General features: G+C 34.8%; 1 protein-coding gene across 3 annotated transcripts; it reads left to right on the top strand.

Annotated features, from left to right (window-relative positions):
* Positions 1–261: 261 nt before the first annotated feature.
* LOC100766318 (pancreatic alpha-amylase) lies at positions 262–9,172 on the top strand. 3 transcript variants are annotated; one of them, XM_027395545.2, is made up of 10 exons: positions 262–450; positions 798–944; positions 2,136–2,324; positions 3,053–3,283; positions 4,629–4,762; positions 5,446–5,568; positions 5,661–5,760; positions 7,046–7,164; positions 7,273–7,398; positions 8,983–9,172. In XM_027395545.2, exons 1-10 carry the CDS (start codon positions 283–285, stop codon positions 9,170–9,172), a joined length of 1,527 nt encoding a protein of 508 aa, XP_027251346.1. In that variant the 5' UTR covers positions 262–282. The 3 variants fall into 3 exon arrangements, with proteins under 3 accessions (XP_027251346.1, XP_035307100.1, XP_035307101.1); XM_035451209.1 differs by having other exon boundaries at positions 283–450; positions 3,053–3,118; XM_035451210.1 differs by lacking the exon at positions 3,053–3,283 and having other exon boundaries at positions 283–450.
* The last annotated feature ends 9,958 nt before the right edge of the window (positions 9,173–19,130 follow it).

A 19,130-nucleotide genomic window follows, 5' to 3' on the forward strand; every position in this document is an offset into this window, starting at 1 on the left:
TAGCTATATTTGTCTCAATTATACTTTCCTTGTTTTAGTGGAGTTCATCAGAAGTAAGATCTATACTAATCAAATAATACATGTCCTGAAATGACTTTAAATATTTTTCCATGAGAGTTTCTGAAGGACCTTCACCTGTTCACATCTTCACCACAAATCTTTTAGATTGTGAACAAAAAGCTTATTCTGTAAATATTTATTCATAAATGTTGACTTTGCAAAATGTACTTTTTGCAGCATATAAATAGGTGCTAGAAAGAACACCGACAACTTCAAAGCAAAATGAAGTTCTTTCTGCTTGTTTCTTTCATTGGGTTCTGCTGGGCTCAGTATGACCCACATACTCAATATGGGCGGACTGCTATTGTCCACCTGTTTGAGTGGCGCTGGGTTGATATTGCCAAGGAATGTGAGCGATACTTAGCTCCTAAGGGATTTGGAGGGGTGCAGGTAAGACTTAGTCAAAATATAAATGAAGAGTTTACTGGGTTTATATAAAACAGTATTCTAATCAGGTCAAGGTGTTTGGAGCACAATGCTACCTCACACATAAATTTCTTGAGTAATAAATAGGTTTGGTGATGACGACACCTTTATACTTTGGTTTAGGACCCCAGCAGAACCTCTGCAATGTCCTGTCCATATTTTCAGGTGGTTGTGAAGTGACAGAACTGCATGTTCACAGTTGAGAAACAGCGTCAGGTCATTGACAGGTTCCTTGAAAATTTAGTTCTTTCAATTTAGTAAGAACTTTGGAAACTGTTGTTCAAAATTAATTATGGCTATTTTATTTGCAGGTCTCTCCACCAAATGAAAATATTGTGGTTTATAATCCATCAAGGCCCTGGTGGGAAAGATACCAACCAATTAGCTACAAAATATGCACAAGGTCTGGAAATGAAGATGAATTCAAGGACATGGTGACGAGGTGCAACAATGTTGGTGTAAGTGGAGTCATGTCTTCTTTAAAATCTTATATAAAATTTTAGACATTAAAAATTGCTATCTATGAAAATGTTTTCTTCATTTATTCTTTGGCATTTTCATTTGAGACGAAAGCCTCATAATTTGGGGGTGGTAAGTGTAGGGATACAAGGGAAGCGGGAAAGTAATATATTTTAATTATAAAATGTGAAAATAAAATAAAAGAAAATCATGCACAAGTTACTTCACGCTTTATCAAAATGCTCTACTGTCTTATATTCACACTTTGAGAACCCTTCAACATCTATTATGTAAAATAAGAATTGATAAAATGAAACTTTGACTTTTAGCTTGTAATCACATTCTTCTTATTACTCCATTTTGCTTAGGCACTGGATTGGATGTGCTTGCCACAGTTGTTTTTATGTGACTTTGTTCTCTTCCATCAATTTATTGGCTGTTTTCAACATCATTGATTTAGTTGGAAATGTCTATTTTTTCCCTATAATGAAAAGAGATGTCTACTTTCTTGTCCCTATGAATAAACAACTCCTTGCTTTTTCTCCATATGTCTTGTAAACTTCCACAATATTTATTTTCTCTCCATTCTACTGATTCCAACTCAATCTGAGGTTTATGTTTTATTTTGTTTATAGTTATGGCTGTACCTATAAGCAGTTTTCTATATATACCTCCTTACATGTTTCTGGATAAACATTTGTCCAGATGTGAAGATTAAAGTCATTTTATGGGATTTCCAATTCTTGGGTTTTATTCCCATCATTATTGCTAATGGTAAATATATGCTTTCACACTATAAAGAACAGTCATCTATGTACTTTCTGGTCTTCAGACATGACAGAAACAGTGCAAACCATGCCATTTCTCCCCGAGATCTGGCAAAATTTCAAAAGCAATGCTCTCTCATTTTTATACTACATTTTAGTTCCTCAAATATTGATCTTTGTTTTTTAATTATTGTTGTTACTTTTTACCTCCACTTAACAGTTTTATGCTCTTTGCCAAATATTAGTGCTATTGTTGGTTTTATTTCACATTAGTGTTGAATTACACTTGACTCTCTTTTCTAAAAAGAACACATAAAGCATCCATCAGAAGATATATTTTGGAGATTTGTAAGCATGTTATGATTTTGCCATTAAAGCTTTCAATTCTTGTGTCCAGCTGAAATATCCACTTTCCTTCTCCAGGTCCGTATTTATGTGGACGCTGTTATTAATCACATGTGTGGAGCAGGTGGTGGTGCAGGAACAAGCAGTACCTGTGGAAGTTACTACAATGCTAATAACAGGGATTTTCCATCAGTTCCATACTCTGGTTGGGATTTTAATGATGCTAAATGTGATGGAGAAATTTCTAACTACAATGACGCTTATCAGGTAATGAGAGAAATATTGATCAGACTGAAGAAGCAGCTAGGCATCTGGGAATGCACAAGGGATTTATGGATAACCATTGGAATATCATTAAGATACTATAGAAAAAGTGTTTATTGAGACAGAATGCTTGAAAAATAGAAATGGAAAAATGTCTTGTATTTTTTTGCAACATTTTATAAGGATACACCAAATCAATGAAAAAAAATATAGACATGCTTTCTAGTGAATTTGTGTGCAAAATTTAAAATCATGGTTAATCAATTATAGAAGCATATAGTGTGGAAAAGTGTTAGAAGCAAAATAAATATTTTAAAACAAAGAAAGTAGAAAAAGTAGAAATGAAGTGGGAGAGGAAGGGCATGAGACCAGAGGGAGAGACAGGAGAGGGAGGCAGAGACAGAGAGAGGGGGCAGAGACAGAGAGAGGGGGCAGAGACAGAGAGAGGGGGCAGAGACAGAGAGGGAGGCAGAGACAGAGAGAGGGGGCAGAGAAAGAGAGAGAGAATTAACCACCTAAAATTCTTACCAATTTTATCTCTGATATTTTCTCTATCTACAACAGAAAATATTTTAAAGTCTGTGTCCAAATTAAAACATCCATACTTTTCATGGTCAAAGTAAGGGCAATGTGAAAACATTCATTTTTAAATGGGCGAGGAACTGAAAGATGAAATGGATTCTTAGACCAGACATGACTTTTAAGAAATCAATCATTTTTTGCTCTAATAGGTCAGAAATTGTCGTCTGTCTGGACTTCTGGATCTTGCACTCGAGAAAGATTACGTTCGTACCAAGGTGGCTGAATATATGAACCGTCTCATTGACATGGGTGTAGCAGGGTTCAGACTTGACGCTGCTAAGCACATGTGGCCTGGAGACATAAAGGCAGTTTTGGACAAACTGCACAACTTAAATACACAATGGTTCTCTCAAGGAAGCAGACCTTTCATTTTTCAAGAGGTAAAACAATATTCATGTTCTTTTTTATTTTTGAGACTATATTCTTTGGTTTTTATTGAAAATAAATTTTTTACTCACATAATATATCATGATTATGGTTTCCACTGTCTCTACTCTTCCCATTTCTTCCCCAGCTCCCCTCCTGTTTGAATCTACTCCCTTTTGGGCTCTCATTAGAAAACATGTATCTAAGTGTGAAAATATCACAAAATAAAATATAATAAGATAAAACCAAAATTATGACATTTAAGTTGGACAAGAATGACAGATAAAGAAAATAGCCATGAACCAGAGACCTACTCATTTGCACATTAAGAAGTCATAAAAATATTAAATTGCAAGCCATAATATATATCCAGAGGACCTGGTGCAACCTGAGCAAACCCTTGAGATCATAGTTTAGTTCTAACATTTCTCATTTCTGCTTTCTCTTTCCTCCTACTAAGCCCTTCTATATACCCCTACACCTTCCTTCAAGAAGATGGCCTCTTCTTGAACTAAATATATGTGTGTGTGTGTGTGTGTGTGTGTGTGTGTGTGTGTGTGTGTGTGTGTGTGTGTGTGTGTTCCTAAATATAACTTTTAAATCTGTAAATATTTTCAGGGATGACTGGTGGGTACTGATAGACAATAGAAAATTGGTGTGTGCTTCCCTGGGGGAGTTATTTTTGTAGGATTGAGGCTTCATTGACTGTTTTTGGATATCACCATTCTGCAAAACAGAGAATAAAAAGTAGATTTCATGATTCATTCAGTATGTAATACCGTTATTCCATAATAGGATTACACTTATTCAGAGATAGCACACTTTGTTATTTACAATAGCAGGTTCCATATTAGTGAAAATTTGACTAATCCATGCTCTAAACTCTCAGATATTATTATACAAGTCAGAGAAATCATGCTTCTTGATTCTAGCACATCTTTCTGAGTTTGAGTTTTGTCTCATGTTATGAGGGTTGTAGGTGATTAAGGCAAAAATGATGAAGCTTTCTGTGCCACAATAATGTACTGAAGATAATACTTTGTATCTGTTTTCTTTGAAAACTTTAATGTGTTTATAAAGCACTTCTGATAATGACCTGACAGCAAGTGTTATATCTATGTGGATTAATGAATTTTCCCCTGTCAGCTATCTTAGAGGTTAAGAAGTGATGCTGTAATTTGATTTCTTTCAATATTTTGACATACAGTTTTTGAAAAAGTCAGAATTTGGGTACACAGAAAACCATTAAGAACATTTCAAACAACAAAAATACTGTAAGGATTTATAAATGCTGTTATATTTAAATAATGTGCTTTAAATTTATATTATAATTCACAACTGACCCAATGTATTTACTAGGTCATCGATCTGGGTGGTGAGGCAATTAAAAGTAGTGAGTACTTTGGAAATGGACGTGTGACAGAATTCAAGTTTGGAGCAAAACTTGGCACTGTTATTCGCAAGTGGAATGGCGAGAAGATGTCTTATTTAAAGTAAATATACACCATTTCTTTAGTTGATCTATGTTAGATCTGTTGTCATTAGACATAGTAATTTATATCTTCAGCTATTCTAATTTATACAACTGTGAATTTTTGATGATTTGTTAGCCCTATTGTTCCCTAAACTAAAGTTAATCGTCTTTCTCATTTGTAATATCAGGCAGCCCTGGAAATCCAATGTTTCACTTAGTGATTTTTGACTGTTTGTGATGAGTCCATTAGATTCCAGGAATGTTTGCCTATAAGTTAGATTGTTATTACAAGAATATTTTGTTTATAGGTGATGCTTATAATGTGGCTATACCATGGAACTTACTTATGTTATATCATAGAAATAATTAGAAAATTAGAAAATTTCTATTATACCAGTTATTAATTTAGTTTTCCATTCTATATTATATAACAAGGATAATTTATTTCTCAAGTCCATAAAATTACAATACAATAAAAAAGAAAATCTAAAGAAAATATTTAAGTCCAAAAAATTTTGTTATAAGACTTAATGCAGATAAAATTCTCATATATATTATCACATGAAATGATGTTATATATGTATGCATGTGTACTTATAAGAGAGACTTAATATGGAATTGTCATTTATTTAGATAAGTGAGGATGCCTATATAACATTACTCTAAGCATTGTGAAATAATAATATGCTTTTTTAAATGTAGGAACTGGGGAGAAGGCTGGGGTTTGGTGCCTTCTGACAGAGCCCTTGTGTTTGTGGACAACCATGACAACCAGCGAGGACATGGGGCTGGAGGAGCATCCATCCTGACATTCTGGGATGCTAGGTAGGTGAATTTTCTTTGCTCTTGTGTAACCTACCTTTAATAGCAGCATTATATGATATACTTCTGCTTTAATAACATTTTGAAACTTTCAGAATGTATAAAATGGCTGTTGGATTTATGTTGGCTCATCCTTATGGATTCACAAGGGTAATGTCAAGTTACCGTTGGGCAAGAAACTTCCAGAATGGAAAAGTAAGTCTTCAAGTTCTTCAAATAATATTTTAGTCCAGAAAAGGAAGTGGTTCTATTTTAATTTCACATGAAGTTATAGTATATGAAACTTATTATTAAGTATTTATTAGCAACAGTTTTGTAAAGTAGGACATTGCATAAGTTACTAATAATAGAAAGAAGTAGTTTAAGAGCAAGGTAGAAAATGAAAACAGGTATGATTGATAAATCCTTAATTCATAGAAGTGATGTTGGATCATGCCTGTTAACATTGAAGAGAATTTCAAATTCTTTCCTCCTTGGTGCAATGAATAATGCCATATTAAAATGCTTTAATTTGTTTTCTGTGGATTGAGAAAGCAGCTGGATTGAGGGTATTCAGTGAAAATATAATAGAAACATGAGTATCACAGAACAGTGATTTGCTGACAAGTCTAAGAATGGTAAGAATTACAAACAATATGTGTATGTTTGGTGTATGAGTTTAAACAATTTCAAAATTGAATTAACAAATAAGATGAATGGATATGTTAATGGCTATTTGAAGTTTTCCATTTGAGTGGAAAAAGCTAGAATCACAGAGAAACACCAAATATGAATTTGAAACACATTTTCTCTGTAAGTCTAACAAATGTTTTTTTCTGTTTTCCTTTCAAGCTGAAAGTCCCTCAATTATTTATTGGAATTGACTGTATTATTGAAAAGCCTTCATGTTTATAATGATCTTTTTTCTTTTTCATAAATATATTTAAAGTTTAGCCATTATAAAATATGCATTTATACTTTGTTAAGTTTAGAAAATCAGGGTATTTTATGAGCTCATTTTACAAGCAAGTAGTAAGAAATTAAGTAATATTGGCTTAGAAATTGTTATATTAAAGACATTTTTATAGATGTTCATTAATCTTTAGAATAGACAAGGACTCCCTGTTTTATGGATAAAATGCACATTCATGTAATATATAATGATGGAGATTTTTCACATTGTTACTAGAGCCTGTTCATTAATGGTAGTGTTTCTGGTTGTAATTTTCTTATTTCAGATACACTGAAGAGCTCTTAGTGATATTGGGCAGAAAATGAGAGGTTTAAAAATTGTTTCTGGTGTCAGATATCATTGTAGAGAGCCTGGATTTGCATAGAAGTTAAGGACTTAGTGAAGGTTTGTAAAAACAATGAGGACTTAGATTAAAATTAGACATCCCAGAGACAGCATTAGCATGATGGGTGTGGGTTTGGTTTTGTATAGTGGGAAGAAACAGGTAGATACAAGCATTCAAATGGTCTCACTCTTTTGACAATTAAGGATGTGAATGACTGGATTGGACCACCTAATAACAATGGAGTCACAAAAGAAGTGACCATTAATCCCGACACCACTTGTGGCAATGACTGGGTCTGTGAACATCGATGGCGTCAAATAAGGTGGGAATTTCCCTACAGATCTTCTCTCACAAGAAAGCTGTTTAACTTTTTGTTTAAAATGGCTGAAGTCTAAGGGTACTAGCATTTCACATGATATTGTGCTTTTAGGAACATGGTTGCCTTCAGAAATGTAGTCAACGGTCAACCTTTTTCAAACTGGTGGGATAATGGCAGCAACCAAGTAGCTTTTGGCAGAGGAAACAGAGGATTCATTGTCTTTAACAATGATGATTGGTAAGTGGAAATCAATTAAAGTAGGATTACATACTATTATTCTCTTAGATCATTCTTTTCTGATTCATTTATATTTTTCTTAGGTGAAAAATGTTTTTGCTAATGATTTAGGACACAAAATGAATGCTGAATGTACAGAAGGCAAAATGATACTTCATTTAATATTCTTCTGTTCTTTTTAGAAATTTTTCGAGATCTTTCACCACAGTCTTAAAATGACAGTGGCATATATTCATATGTATATGCTCATTTGGGATTTTTACATGGCACATGAAGAGTAAAGATAAGTTTTAAAATCATTTAAACAATGTATTGCATTACTGCTGGAGTACTTTCTCCACTAGCTCTGAATATCACTTATTATTGTTTTTTATACAGTTCACTGATATGCATTTTCTAATTTTTCTATTCATGAACTTTTAAAGTAACTTTCACTTGCACCCAGTCTATGGTTTTCTCCAGAAGATTTCTCAGCTTGACTTCTAAAACTTTTGTCACTATACTTTCATTTCCTGTATTTCTCTCTAAGTCTCCTTTAGTGATTCCCTCATCTGTAGAACTGTAGTTCAAAGATTATTATTGGAATCAGGTGAACTGTCCAAATCCAAAGTCAGCTTGTAATTTTATTGAGAGTATTTTAATAAAAATTATATTTTACTGGCAAAACCCAAATATGTAAATTACATAGATGTCTTTGTTTGAGTTTCTATTGCTGTAGAGAGACACCATGAACATGAGAACACTTATAGAAGAGAAATATTGAATTGCAGTGGCTTACTTTTTTCAGAGATTTAGTCCATTAGCATCATGGTGCAATATGGTTGCATGCAGACAGACATTGTTCTGGAGAAGTAGTTGAGATTCCTACATCTTGACTCTCAGGCAACAGGAAGTAGGCTGTCTCACTGGTATACCTTAAGCATGTATGACACCTCAAAGCCTGTCTCTACAGTTACACATTTGCTCCAAGAAGACCATACCTATTCCAACAAGGCCATAACTCTTAATAGTACCATTCCCTTTGTGAGGCATTTTCTTTCAAGCAACCACAATAATACATGCTTATTTTGTTGCTGTTGTTGAAAGAACATATGGCTAGTTGTTTAGGATTACCAGAATTGCTTTTTATACAGAGTTTTCCACTATAAACTATTTATCTCTAGAAATGAGCTTATGTTTAATTCTAGACCAACTTGCTTGTGGCCTTCTATAGTCTAAAACCTCTGAAGAAATAATATTAGCATTATTTAAATTCATCATAATTTAAGTCCAGCAGAGGACAGACTTGAAAGAACTATGGTTTTCACAGGAGGGCTTTGTCAGAGAGTTTCACTATATTCCCTGTCTCTCATTGTTTATTAACAGTCACCATGAACTATTTACTTAGCAAGCATTTTAAAAGATGTCTTTGGTATAGAGAATTCTCTGCCTTACCCAGACCTGGACATGGTTTTTGGGTTTTCTCACCAAATCTCTGACTTCTTGATGTTTTACATAGTTGAGGCATTTAATTGTTTTATAGACAATGGATCTTACTACACTGACTGGGTTGAATTTAAATTAAATACTTCTTTTTATCCCCAGGGCTTTGTCAGCAACTTTACAGACTGGTCTTCCTGCTGGCACATACTGTGATGTCATTTCTGGAGACAAGGTTGATGGCAATTGCACTGGACTTAAAGTCAATGTTGGCAGTGATGGCAATGCTCACTTTTCCATTAGTAACTCTGCTGAAGATCCATTTATTGCAATCCATGCTGAATCAAAATTGTAAGACTCAAATTAAATAAAGATATAGAGAGCATCAATTGAGTTTTCTTTTTCATATGTGCCTTATTATTTTGACTTTTCTTTCTATACAATTAGATGTTTATGTCTGTTGTGTGTGTATGTTTCTGTGTGTGTGTGAGAGAGCTATGGCATGTATGTAGCATGTTCGAGGACAACCCTATGTTGTGGCTTTTCATGTCACTGTTATTCTATGTCCTGTGGTAATCACACTTAAGTCATCAGGTTTGCCTGGTAACCTGCTGTGCAATATTGCCAGCACAAATATACCTTAATTATTAGAGTTTCTTTTCCTTTTTATTAAAAGCTATGTGCTACAAAGTTGAATAAGTGAAAAAGACATAAAACCTACATGGAATTATTAGATGCCTACATCCAATTATCACTGCTTTAACAGAAAACTATCAAATTACTTGAAAAATATCACAGAACACCCCAAATTTTTTTATTACTCTTACCATAGTTTCCTTTATGCACTCCTGTGTTCTAAACTTCATGATGTAATTAAAAACATTTTTTATAATTTCATAAAATATGAACATATATGTATGCACTAACTATACATTATAACTCCATTATCCTTTGTTATCTTCTTCCTTTTATTTTGTCCATTCTCTTTCCAACATCCTATTCATGCCCACACATACACATGTTTAAGTATGTTTATGACACATTACACTTAAGTAGACTGTTAATATGCATTTGGGTGGGAGGTTATTTACGAGAGTCAAATTATCAATGGTTAAACCACTTTGGAATATGTCTTCCAAGTGGCATATTCTTGGTTGCCAATTTGAGTATTTCTGGAATTAACTAAAACCTAAGAGTCTGGGGACAACTGTAAGGGATTTTTCTTAATTCAAATCATTTGAAGGAGAATGCCATGTTTAATATGGATCTTTTGAGGTGGGGAGAATTACCTTTAATCTGAGCAGTCTATAAAATAGACATGGAAAATGAAAGCTTTTGCCCTTTGCCTGCTTGCTCTTTCTGGCAAATTCATTCTTTCACTAGAATAAGAGCCTACTTCTTTAGGATTCTAGTATGTACTGAAGACCAGCTGAGACAACCAGTCTCATGGACTGAGGAATTATTGTACCCACAGATTTCTCCTGGTAAACAGCCATTATTAGATTAGCTAGAACACAGCCTATAAGCCACTCTAATAAGCCCATGTTCTACATACATAGAGCCATTCTATCAGTTGTGTCCCTGTATCTAACCCTGAATAATATACCCAGTAAAACTTAACAGCTAATAGTCCTTTGGGAAGACATGGGGCCTTAGAAGCTCCTCCTGATCCTCAGTGGAATGTTTATTTTCCCAGTGTTTTGCATGACTTTTTGGCATCAAACATTAGTGCTGTGTATTCATGGGTGCAACAACTATATCCTGTCCAGATTACTGGGTTTTAAAAACTCACCATTCTATGGAATTTTCAATCTTCTTACCATCACTTCCTTGATCTTCTATAAGGCTTGGAAGGGGTTATGTAGAAGTTCCTTTTATCAATGTGTACTTAGTAGTCATTCATTTTAGCAGTTTGATTATTTGTGACTCACTGAATTAACTGCCACCAACAGCCAACACAAGCTTCACTGACCAAGGCTGATTGTAAAAGAAATCAATTAGACCTTTCATTTCCCTCTTATCAAGTTCACTTTGTGTTTCCCATATATTTTTGGTTAGATGATCTTCCACTGGAGGATGTTAGACTTATCAGGGACAACATTGGTGAATAAAACAAATGTTTTACTCCCCAGCATTTATTATCTGTCAATTTTCCTTGAATAGTATATGTAGAAACATTCAGAAGGCAATTAAACACTATGTGAAATCGACAAAACAATAGTAGAATATTGTACCCTAAATATCTTATTTTTCTTACTACTGATTGACAGTTTTTCCTGTGGATTGATTTGGAAATTCAATCACAAAGTGTGAGTAACTGCTTTAGTAATTATGCTGCTATTGGGCCAGGTGCATCACTTTTTTAATTAAAATATAATTGTAGAATTTTCTCCAATTCTCCTTCCATTGCTTCCTCTTGGACTAAAGACCTTTTTTTTAAGTTTACATATATAAATCCACAAATCAACATACATTTACACATATATGTCATATTTGATTAAATGACTAAATATAATCTGCTCAGTTTATATAACATAACCTGTACATTTATTATTTCAGGACTAGCCACTTGGTACTGAGTCACCAATTATGTTGACCCATTGGGAAGTTTATTTCTTATGCTGTGACCATTCCTTACTTGCCTCTTTCATATTGTGTTTATTGCTGTTGTATTTGCTCATGTCTTGTTTAAGAATCCATAATTGTGTGTTATCATGAGTGAAATTTCTCTGTAATTTCTAGGATACAATCTCCCAGCAGAATTTTCAGGTATCTGGATCTAACAATCTTTCTACCCTCTCTTCCACAATGTTCTTTGCCTTGAAGGCAGAGTTGTGTTATAGAAATATCAGCTGGTACAGGGGGACCATATATCATTATTCCCTGAAATTTGAATAGTGTATCTTTTTGTAATGGTCTGTTCTGTTGGAAAGAGAAATTTCCTTCATGAGAGATGCCAGCTACCTTGATCTGTGGGCATGAGGTTGAACAGTTAGAATGTAGTCAGGAATTGTATTGCTTTAGTAACCTGGTGATTGTAGCTCTCTAAGATCCTTGACCTCATGACACTTGAATAATTGGGTAGGATTCCTATACCAGGTATGATTTCCCTCCTGTTGAGCATATCTTAATTCCAAGAATGCAGTTTAAATAGAAAGAGAAGGTGCTATTCATTCTGCCAGAATATATGACTAGGAAACCCAACAATGACCACAAAGCAAAGACAGCCATAAAGCTGTAATTGTTAGTCAGACCTTGGCAGTAATCAACTGCTATCTTATGGGGCTTATGTCTCACTAAATAGAAAGGAACTCATATCGGTCCTGGAATGCTAGACACCTATCCAAGGCCATTGAGTTCATGAATCTTAGAGGAAACCTCTCACTGCCATCTTACTAGACCAGCATTGCATCATAAATACATATCCTATGCACACAGATATGTTTTGCTCTCACCCCTAATAAAAGAAGCTTCCCTTTTCTACAGACAGACACTTAAAGAAAATCTCAACTGTCCAAAATGAAGACATGAACTGTTTGTGGTATGCTCAGCCACAACTGATAAATCTACAAGAATACAGATGGACCCATGTCTCAAGGAATATGACAGAAGAGGAGGAAGAAAGATATTAGGAGCCAGACAACCAGATTGTCTGATGTAGGATTATGTGTCCTAGTAATGACAAGGAAGTGTAATTGCCAATACTTTGATGATACTGCTGCCTAATCAAAACTGAAACAAGCAACAGGAATACACATACTAAAGTAGAAGAGAGGACAGGGTTTCCCACCTCTAGACAAAAAACTGATCCAATTCTCTGATGTCTATCCTCTTGTCATGGATGGAGGCAGAAATGCCACTGGGGCCTTGGCAATATCCCGGCGTGTTGGATCCCGCTGAACTGGAACCAGAGACAGCCCCTAGCCTACCTGGGCTGATGGTTGAAAGGATTGTTTTTAATTTAAATAAAAAAGAAAAATATGTTTTTACTAATAGACAAATACTACTTATAGCCTTAATCAATAAAGTCTATCTTCTCAGTGGGGAAAAAAAAAAGAACTAGTGGCTGGCTGCTCTGCTTCTCTGATCTTTCAGTATTAACCCCTATATCTGACTCCAGGTTTTTATTATTAATACCAATTAGAATTCTTGCTACATAGTTGCTTAGTGAGCCATTTCCCATCACAATGAATCCCTTTCTATGCATTTGTCTCTTTAGGTAACCAGGATTAATAAATTTGCCCTAATAAAAGAAACAAATGTCTAATTATAGTTTTGATTAACCTGGAAATTTTTTAATATTTATAAAAGAATATTCTATGTAGAATGTGTTAACCCAGAGATATTGGCATCAATCTGAGAAAGTTACTTTCAAGAGCTATTTCTAGAAGTAAAATGTCAATCATGATGTATGATGTCATCTTCCACTTATTTCGAGAGACGTTCTAAATGTTAAAAGTTTTCACAGTCATTTTAGCTTTCATAATTGGTAAAGTTTCACAAGGATATTTGGATTCTCACAGTCCACATTCTAAATTCAATATACACAAAACAAAACATGACATTTGTAGTTCAGATTCTGTTTTATTCCACTTAGCCTAATAATAATCAATACAATCCATTTCATGCAAATACCATAATTTCATGTAACCCCTTATAAACAGCTGAATAAATTCCATTAGGTATACCTGTTACAGTTTGTTTATCCATTCTTCTGCTGATGGACATCTAGCCTAGCCTATGTCTTACATACTATGACTAGCACTTACAGAAACATGGATGTTTAAGGATTTCTGTGATGTATGACTTAGATGCCTTTGGGTATACAACCATGAGTGGTGTGGCTAATAGTAGCCCCATTTTCAGTTTTTTTTTTCTGCACCTACATCCAGGTTTCTCATGTGCACATCATTTTATCTTCCAGGCAGCAGTGTATAATTCTTCACTTTCCCCATGTCACTACTAATATATGCTGTTCTTTATTTTCTTAATGGTAGCCATTTTAACTGAGAAATGGAGTTTCAAAGCAGATTCAACCTACTTCTACCTGATGGCTAAGTATGCCAGACAGGTTATAATATTTATTGGCCATCATTCTCATTGTTTGAGAACTACATGTTCAGTTCATTGTCCTGCTTCTTGACTGGGATATTTGTATTTTGAAATTTCTTTATAGATTCATTCTAGGTACAAATATCCCATCATGTCTATAGATGAGATTGTTTTACCTTTCTCGTCAGTCATATCCAATCGTTTGATATGATGCTGCCATCTTATACTTGAGTAATCCCAGTGAAGTTAAAAAAGAAATCTCCTATTTAAGTAAGTTCATGATTATGTGTTGGGCAGCATTTACAACTGTGTTTGGCCACAAGCAGCTCTTGAGTTGCAGGCTGTACACTTCTGTTTAGCACCTTGTTCATTTGGGTTTTCTTTTCTGGCCATAAAATTTTTAGATTCATGAAAGTTGAGGGGGTGGTATTTCCCAAGATGCTGGAGCATCTTTCAGAAAATATCCACCGAGACATATATTATGATTATTTAAAATATTTATTTATGCATATAAGTGATCTATTTGCATGTATGTCTGCATGACAGAGGAGGACATCAGATCCCTTTAAACATGGTTGGGAGCTATGATTTCTTTTAGCAGCTTCAAGGGTTCAGGCTATACATCACAGTTTTTCATCCATTTTGAACTGAGCTCTGTACAAGCTCAGTGATATGGATGTTGTTTCACTCTTTACTGTATCTTGTTTTGTCATGCATGGTTGTCATCTCTCAGAGGCTTGCTCTTTTCTGAAAAGGAAACAGAGAGGAAGTGGATCTGGGGAAGGGGGCTGGTAGGGTGGGGAGCTGTGAGGAGTGAAGGGAGACAGAACTGTTGTTGGTTATATTGTATAAGAGAAGAATCTATTTTCAATTAAAAATATGTAGGTATTGAATTTTCTCATCACCACATATGGAAGAAACTCATTTCATTCAGTATGCATTTTGGACACCTTTGTTAAAGTTTATATAGATGTGTCTATGTGGGTACATTTTCAGGTCTTCTACCCTATTCAACTGGTTGTACATATTAATATTGGTTAACCCCAATATAGAAAGTTCTCTTGAAATTGAACAGGGATGTTGGGACTCTGTTAAGGATGACTGGTTTTTCTGATACAGTGAGATGTATAATACAACTTATGTTCCTAGTAGTACATTTAATAAGCATTGGATTGAGTATATTGTAGGAACTATCCATAACTCTATTTTAGGCATTTGTATTCTATGGATGTCAGTCTTCACTGTAATTTAATTTGTCCAAGATATTGTAATTCATTTCTTTTCTTTTTGGTTTGACACATGGGGTTTCTGAAGATTTGCCATTTTTATTTCATGAAAACCTACATACTTCCTGAAAAGTATATTTATATCCTTAGAGATAAATTGTATGGTGCAAATGAAAAACAAAGACCAATATTTTATTGACACAATGATGTGGAGACAGTTAATAAAAACATATGTTGCTTAAATATTCTATAACATTATTGGCAAAGTAAGACATGAACTCAGGTAGTTACAATATTAGATTTGAGAGGAAGAGTTAGATGTTAGCTTGAAGTACTATCATTTAATAGAACTATTATCACATATATTTTATTTCTTTCTCTATTAATACAAAATACACAAAAGTGTATATTGGAAATACACACATGGACACACACACACAAATTTCTGATTGCTTTAGTTAAGATTAATGTTTATGCAAAGTTACATTAAGTAAAAATGAATCTAATGACTAATGATTTGCTTTTATTCACCATAAAACTTGTCCATGTTAATATAGCTAATAAACTGATTTCATTAAAGCTTCTTTTATCTTTTTCAAGTTTATAAAGAGACCAAGTTAACATTTGCTAGAAACAACAAAAAATTAATATCTAAAACATCCTCTGCAGTATGTCTTCTTAGTAAGCATTATTAAATAGTTAATATGTTGAAAGTCTTTAAGACACAATAAATAGCTTATAAGTTGCATGATATTCCACGTTATGAGATGGATATCTTTTCAAATTTTAATTCTCTCATTATATGAAAAAATGCCACAAGCACAATTTAGATATCAAATAATAGTTATTACCCAGCTACAATTATCTAACATAGGGTGGAAGGATGTTGAAATCTGGGGCCTATCCTTGCTTTATCTGAGTCTCTTGATTGGTGTCTTTGAGAGTATGAAAGTTGTATTCAGTTCTTTAGTTTATATGTATCAGGTAGTGTAAGAATATATTTTGTGGATTGCATAATGAAGAAACAAAATGTATCCATACAACACAAAATTAGCTCATGACAAAGAAAACTTTATAATGAACTATCCAGACTTTCTGATCATTAAGTTAAAGAATACAAAGGTAGTATATGCAGACTCCTCAGGAGATATCTTGGTGTGTAAATCACTTGCAATACAAGTGTGAAGGTCTGAGTTCAGATTATTATAACACACTCTAAACTGGGAGTGGAGGTGCACATTTGTAACTTCAGTGCTCCTATCATGAGATGAAAGGTGGTGAAAGGAGAATTCCCAGAAGCTGGTAGACTAGGTAGCCTGGTTTACAGAGTGGAAAATAAGATACCCTATCTCAAACAATGTAGAAAGAGAAGAATGACAACCAAGACTGTCCTCATAATCACATACTCAAAAGATAATATACATTATATATGTATTCTCCCCACTTATATATACCTCCATATATTTCCATACTCAAAAGATTATATAAATCATTTACAGTATAGAATATATTAATATATAATATGTATTCCCAAATTTGTTTCAACTCACTCTTTCTATATGTTCTGATGTATAACACAAAGCTTTAGATAGATAAAAGGGATCTACTTGTAATAAGAATGAGTAATAACACCACTCTGCTTGCCATCTGATGTGAGTCTGGGTGCTGCTGTGGCCCTAACTTCCCCCATCACCTCCTCTTTGCTTCTTCTTGAGCCTGCCCCTCCAGTAGAGTGGACCTGCCCAGACAAAAAGGCCCACCCTGATTCTGGCCACACCTCACCCTTGTCCCTCCTCCTCCCTCTGCCTGCCACCTGAGGTGAGTCTGGAAGCTGCTCTGGCCTCAACTCCCCCATCACCAACTCCTTACTTCTTCCTGAGCCTGCCCCTTGAGTTGAGTGGATCTGCCTAGACAGGAAGGCTCACCATAGTCTGGACACACCTCATCCTTGGCCCCCCTCTGCCTTCTACCTGCCACCTAAGAGTGGACCCACCCAGACCAGAAGGTCCACTCTGAGTCCAGATACACCTCATGCTTGGTTCCCCCTCTGCCCTCTGCCCTTTGCTAGAGGAGACTAGAGGAGAGGGAGAGACCCCACCTGCACCCTCTGGAAGAAGGGATGTGAAGATGAAAGAATAAGAACACACTCAACAACAGGAAGACCAATGTGACACCACCAGAATCTAGGGACTCCACACCAGCAAGATCTGAAAAGCCCAACACAGAGGATGAAGAAAATATGGACCTTAAAAACTATCTTATGAAGATGATAGAGACCATTAAAGAGGAAACAAGGAAATCCCTTAAAGAAATAGAAGAAAACACAAGCAAAAAATTACATGAAGTGGAGGAAAAGACAAACCAAAAAAGCCAAGAAATAAACAAATCTTTTAAAGAATCTAAATAAAACCAAGAAAAATCAACCAAACAAGTGAAGAAAACAATTCACCATTTCATGGTTTGACAGCAGAATTAGACACAATAAAGAAAACACTGAATGAGGGGGTGCTGGAAATAGAAAAGCTGGGTAAATGATGAGGAACCACAGATGTAAGTATAACCAACAGAATACAAGAGATGGAAGAGAAAATCCCAGGTATTGAAGACTCATTAGAGGAAATAGAGGCATCAACAAAAGAAAATCACAAGTCCAACAAATCCTTAACACAAAACATCCAGGAAATATGGGCCACCATGAAAAGACCAAACATAAGAATAATAGGTATAGAAGAAGGTGAAGAAATTCAGCTCAAATGTACAGAAAACATTTTCAACAAAATCATAGAAGAAAACTTTCCTAACCTAAAGAAGGATATGCCCATGAAAGTACAAGAAGCTTACAGAACACCAAATAGAGCGGGCCAAAAAAGAAGTCCCTTCACCACATAATAATCAAAACACCAAACTTACAGAATAAAGAAAAAATATTAAGAGCAGCAAAAGAAAAAGGCCAAGTAACATATAAAGGCAGATCTATCTGAATTACATACAACTTATCAATGGAAAATTTGAAAGCCAGAAGATCCTGGATAGATGTTCAATGAACACTAAGGGAAGATGGATGCCAGGCCAGACTACCATATCCAGCAAAGCTTTCAATCATTATAGATGGAGAAAACAAGATATTCCATGATACAAAAGATTTAAGCAATATATATCCACAAATCCAGCCCTACAGAAATTACTGGAAGGAAAACTCTAATCCAATGAAGAAAACTACGCTCAAAAAACCATAGGCAAGTCAGGCATTGGTGGCACATGCCTTTAGTCCCAGCAGTCGGGAGGCAGAGGCAGGCAGATCTCTGTGAGTTCGAGGCCAGCTTGGATTCCAGATCGAGTGCCAGGATAGGCTACAAAGCTACACAGAGAAACCCTGTCTCAAAAAACAAACAAACAAAAAACAAAAAACAAAAAAAAACCCATAGGCAATAGATAATTCCACTTTATCAAACACCAAAAGAAAAAATGGGGGAAACCCACACATATAAACAGCACCACCAACAAATCCAAAACAAACAAGAATCAACAATCAATGGTTACGAATAACCCTCAATGTCAATGGTCTTAACGTGACTATAAAAAGATACAGGCTAACAGAATGGATATGAAGACAGAATCCATCCTTCTGCTGCATACAAAAAAAAAAAAAACACATCTCAATGTAAAAGACAGACCTTCCCTCAGAGTAAAGGGTTGGGAAAAGACTTTCCAATCAAATGGACCCAAGAAACAAAGATGGTGTAGCACTCCTAATGTCTAACAAATTAGATCTCAAACTAAAATCGATCAAAAGAGATGAAGAAGGGCATTTCATACTCATGACAGGAAAAAAAATCCATCAAGATGAAGTCACAAACCTGAACATCTATGCCCCAAATACAAAGGCACTCACATTCAGAAAAGAAGCATTACTAAAGCTTAAATCACAAATAAAACCTCACACACTTATAGTAGAAGACTTCAACACCCTGCTCTCACCACTGCAAAGGATCACCAGATAGAAACTTAACAAAGAAACAACAGAACTAACAGAAG

This window comes from Cricetulus griseus (genome assembly GCF_003668045.3).
Source record: "Cricetulus griseus strain 17A/GY chromosome 1 unlocalized genomic scaffold, alternate assembly CriGri-PICRH-1.0 chr1_0, whole genome shotgun sequence".
NCBI classification, from domain to species: domain Eukaryota; kingdom Metazoa; phylum Chordata; class Mammalia; order Rodentia; family Cricetidae; genus Cricetulus; species Cricetulus griseus.